The following is a 5,385-nucleotide window of genomic DNA, read 5'->3' as shown; positions in this document are numbered from 1 at the left end:
ATATAGTTTACACTCATATTTATTATAATTTACACATATAAATTAATAAAATTTATTTATTAAAAAGTAATTTAATATTTATATTGATTAATAAATAGCAGTTAAAATTACTAAAAACCTATGATGCACGGACACTGACACACGGGACACAACATGACACAGGACACATCGACACGCGGATTTTAAAATTTTACATAACATGGGACACGCATACATATAAAATATAAAGTATTTTTTAGATAAATTGTAATGATATTTTAATATTTTATTGATGTTAAAATATAAATTAAAATTTTTAATTATTTTTAATGTCTTATTTTAATTATATTAAGTATTTAAAATATTTTTTTGTTTTAATAAATAATAATATATACTATATCTAAATTTATTTTAAAAATATATGTTAAGAATAAGACTGGACACGCTGACATGTGATGGTATTTAGGTGTGTCCAGGCGTGTCCGAAGAAGAATTTTTTATTTTTTATTAAGACACGGTAGACACAGCAGACATGCGTGTCGGACGAGTGTCGGTGAATGTCGTGTCCAAAATGTGTTCGACACGTGGACACATAACACAGCGAAGTATCTGTGATTCATAGCTAAAAACTATTGCTTCCAACAAATTTTATTTAACTATCATTAAAAAGTTAATCAGGATTTAATATTTTTTTTCTTATTGTAAACTAAATTTAAATTAAATTTTAAATATTTTATTTCACAAAATCAAATGTTTCCTACATTTACAAATTTGATTAACACTGGAATTTGATCACACAACTTTATTTAACTATGTATAATAATTGTGACGGTAGTATTATAATTAGATTAAAAATACTATTCGTATTTTAAAATTCATCACTAAAATTAATTTTTAATATATTTGTGTATAAATATGTGTATAATTTAATTTATTTTTAACGCGGACTTGCAGCATGTATTTTATATGCACGAATGATTTGGTGGCTGATTCACCTACTACCGCATTAACACATGTGACTATCAACTATTTTGACGTCTGATGAAAAAATGCAACCAAACAGTAACCCGCATGGACATGATATAACATGGATCACTTCAAGGAAGTGAATAACCGTACCTATGCATTATTATGATTTGTTTTGAGGTACTAAGACAGAGATTAAGAGACTCAGTATTGTGTTTGTTAGTTTAGAGACTGGTATTAAAATTTCAGTATTTCAGTACCTTCAAAAAATAAGGACACATAGACTTCCAAAAAGTAGGAACACAGGGGATTGAAATTTTTAGAGATTGAGACTGAAACTTTAATAACATTTTATATCTAAAATACTTTTATTTCAATTAATTAATTCCAATTTTACCCTTTGTGCAAATTAAATTAGAGTTTCATTCTTGTTTCAATTCCTGTCTCCTATTTTACACCAAACAGAATACTGAAATTTATTTTAATCTCTGTCTCTTAGTCTTTGTCTCTCAATCTTAGTCTTTCTGTCTCTGTCTCTCCACCAAACACTACGTAAGTAACAAAACAACAAAAGTGCAATAGTAATCCAACAACAACACTAAACTTCAGTACCTTAATCTTTTTCCCGGTACTGCCGACACTGGAACCGAGCCACTATAGTAATTATGTGTTGTTGATGAAAGCTGAGACTTCCACTTTCGAACAGAAGCAACAATAACTCTAGCAAGATCCACAAGGGCGCTTCCTTGTGGGTTTTCAGGGCGATAATAGCGGTACCCCACCAAGAAAACCATCACGTCAATCAAGATGGAAGCAGCACAAATCCAGAACCCCACACTCCAACTCACATTGACTTGGATGTAGACGATTCCGGTGAAGCCTGCAACTGAAAAAACGTACCAAGTGAGGAAGAACCAGTTGAAGAAGACGGCTGGTTGTTCTGGGTTATCCAACTGGTTTGCTCCAAGAGTTGCTGTTGTGAAGCGCATGCCACCGAAGCCGATTGCTGCTAGTGTTAGTCCCGTGTATAGGACGCCATATTGCACTCTCGATGGTGCTTCGCACAATCTTGATCCCTTGTTCATGCACCCTTCAGGCCTTAAGGATTTTATGCTTGCCGTCAACGCAAATATCACTGTTCCCTGTGTAAATACATCACTTTGTTTAGATCAAATTTTTGTTTAATTTTGGTGTCTTTGTTGTAGCATGAAAGCTAAAAAATATTGGATGTGGTTTTATACTGTTGAGTCATCATTTCATGGAGAGAAGGATGGTCCTAACATCACTTTTCATCTATCATGTTACTATTTCTTCAAGTTCAAGAAATAATGTTTTCAAATTTGGCATACACTAGTCTTATATAGATATCATTGCAAATATTGTGTCACAATCAAGCTAAGTAGGATCCAATCAAAATTTGCATGTAAAATATTATCATAATGAAAGAAAATGCAAATTAAACTTTATAGTAAGAGTTGATCAATAATGATATAGTAAAACCATTCAATTCTTGAAGTGAAAGCTTGGGGGAAGCTAAGAGTTATGAGTCATTATTACCAGCAAAGCAACAGAGGAAGAAACCAAGGCTACAGGAAAAGAGCCAAAGAAAGAGTCAGCAACCACAGCAGCAATAAATGGGAACAGAGTTGTGCTGCCATTAAAGACATTAGAAATCTGAGCAGCAGTTATGCTCTTTATATTGAACTCTTGTATCAGATATACGATCAAGTTTGCCCCAATTCCTGAACTTGCAAGTGCTAACCCAGCTACTGTTCAACGGTACCCAAAAATAGAAAGAAATTAAAATCCATCTATGAGCATGTGTAAGTGTAATTATTATATTATAGGATTCTGGAACTTTTTTGTTCTAATATATTTAATCATTCAGATTTAATATAAAAAATGTTAACGGTTAAGATTGAGGTAGAAAATATACTGTGGGTGTGCAATTTGAATGGTCTATAAATGGTCTTCAACTGGTATTTCCTTTATCCAATATTTGTCTCTAGTGAAATTGACACTTGTGGAAAGGCTTTCTAAGGCTTCTTAGGCCAGCTATAGTAAAAAATTCATGCGAGCCAAAACTTAAACGGCTCTTCGAATTTTTTTCGCAAGTATTAGTAATAACATAAATGTATTTCTTTTCAATCTGTGCAACAGTACTTAGAATGATTATACAATTATTTGACTCAAACAAAATTTTAATATAAAAAAGGCTGTAGAATTGCATCAAGTTAAAATGTACTAATTTATACATATATTTGCTATTCATACTTATTTTGTTTTATTTAGTTTTTGAATAATCTCAAATAAAGACAACATATAACAATTAAATTAAGACCATGACAATCCTAAAATTTGAACTTAAGATCTCATATGTGTTATCTACAAATTTTGACTATAAGTATTATTGGTGTTTTATTTAAATTCAAATAAAAAATATATACATATTTACTACCGTTAATTTATGCATGCTGTGACAAATAATTTTTATATTTAAATATAAAAACATCATTTTAAATCATGGATATATTTTAATCATATGCAAACAAAATTGATTAATTAATCCGTTATTAATTTATCTTCCAATTATATACTGTGACTAACCAAAAATCAACCAACATCAATTAATAATAAAAATTTAATACCCATTTATATATTTTTTAAATTATTTTTTTACTATTTTTCCTTCTTCTTTCTGTCAAAATTTCAATTTTACTTATCACTACAAGTCATAATCTACGACCACCATTGTTGTCGGTACTAGCCACCGCCTCAGGCGACCAGCATTGTCGCCGATTATCAACCACTGATTATCTTAAATTTTAAATTTCAAATTCTAAATCTTAAATTCTAAATTCTAAATCGTAAATTCTAAATCCTAAATCCTAAAACACTAAATCCTAAACTTTGAATTCTAAATCATAAATCCTAAATTCTAAAAACTAATCCTAATTTTTTTATTTGAATTTTAGATTTTTTATTATTTCTAATTTTAGATATTTTTTTATCGTGAAACGTCTGCTATTTTATTGGCTAAAAATTATTGGTTACTAATACTTTTTCTTGTCTTCACTTCAAATACATTAATTAATAATTTGACTTCACTTAGCTTGAGTAAAGACAATATCAATAATCAAAAGTTAAATAAAATATAGAAGGGTAAAGTATATTTTTTGTTTTTAAAATTTGGCAAAAATTTTAAAAATATCTCTAAATTTTATTTTGTTTTAATTTTGTCCCAAAAATTTTCTATTTGCATCAACTATATCGTAGACCGCTAATTTTTCAAACAATTTAGGACCAATTAAACAACAATTTTATAAGAACAATTTTTAACACAAGTAAATAAAACATAATTTTTATACATTTTTTTATTAGTCTTAAATTTTTTGAAAATTTAACTATAGAAAAAATAGATAAGACAATAATAAACACTCAAAACATAGACCATGTTGATTCTAAAATTCAAATATCAGACAAGACATAATTGTATGGAATTAGAAAAGAATTATTACCACAGGTTTAGATTAACACAAGCTAATTTAGAGTAATATTTTGAATTAGTTCTCAAAAAATTTCTAGTTGAAAAATTTAATTTTCAACAAATTTAAATTATTAAATCAGTTCCTAACTTTAATTTTATTAGATATATTAATCCTCACATCAAATTTTGGTAAAAAAACTTAAACAAATCAGTCGATGTCGTTATTTAATAGAAAACATAATAGTCTCTAAACAGTTTTAAAATTCTCATATCAATCCCTTCATATAGATGAATAATTTGATGTAAGGACTGATTTGTCTAATAAAAAAATAAAATTTTAAAAAATGATTTGATAATTAAAATTTGTTAAGGACTAAAATGCTACACTAAAAATTTTTTAAAAATTGATTGGGGTATTAGTCGTTAGTTTAACTATACTAAAATCGTATGATTCATTAGAAGTTAAATTAACTATACTATATAGTATAGATTTAAAAATATTATTTTTTTAGAAATCAATTAGATAATATGTGAATTAATGTAAAAATTATAAAGTTCATTTGTAAAAAGATATGGTACAAAACATTAAATTGACAATTTGTTTATAATTCAATATAATTATTTAACAGAAAAAATATACAAAAAATTATACAATAATAACAACAACAAAGTTTTATAAAGTTGACCTCTTTTTTAAATATTGATTTTTGTGTGTTTTTTAGTGTTTTTATGTAATAGAAAATATTTTAATATATTCAATTCTAAGTAGATAGATTTATTTTTATTTGTTGGCGTAAATATTTTTTTAAAATGATGCTTAATGGTGTAATTTGAAGTTTAGTTATAGCTTTCTTTAGTTTATATTTAGAGATAATTAAAGAAAAGAGAGTTAAAAAAATGATTGAGAATAACAACACAAAATAGAATATAGTATAATGTTATAATAATGAATT

The 5,385-nt window shown here is 27.2% G+C and overlaps 1 protein-coding gene across 1 annotated transcript in view; it reads right to left on the bottom strand.

Annotated features, from left to right (window-relative positions):
* Nucleotides 1-5,385, bottom strand: part of LOC107611902 (protein NRT1/ PTR FAMILY 2.6-like) — a 7,703-nt gene that overhangs the window by 1,092 nt on the left and 1,226 nt on the right. Inside the window, exons 2-3 of the mRNA XM_016313773.2 lie at nucleotides 2,503-2,714; nucleotides 1,558-2,087 (exon numbers count right to left, since the gene is read on the bottom strand). Of these exons, the coding sequence (XP_016169259.1) occupies nucleotides 1,558-2,087; nucleotides 2,503-2,714 (742 nt within the window). The remainder of the gene's footprint in view (nucleotides 1-1,557; nucleotides 2,088-2,502; nucleotides 2,715-5,385) is intronic.

Source organism: Arachis ipaensis, chromosome B08 (assembly GCF_000816755.2).
Source record: "Arachis ipaensis cultivar K30076 chromosome B08, Araip1.1, whole genome shotgun sequence".
In the NCBI taxonomy this organism is placed as follows: Eukaryota; Viridiplantae; Streptophyta; class Magnoliopsida; order Fabales; family Fabaceae; genus Arachis; species Arachis ipaensis.
The sequence above is the reverse complement of the archived record's forward strand: the minus strand, read 5'-3'. Positions and strand labels throughout refer to the sequence as shown.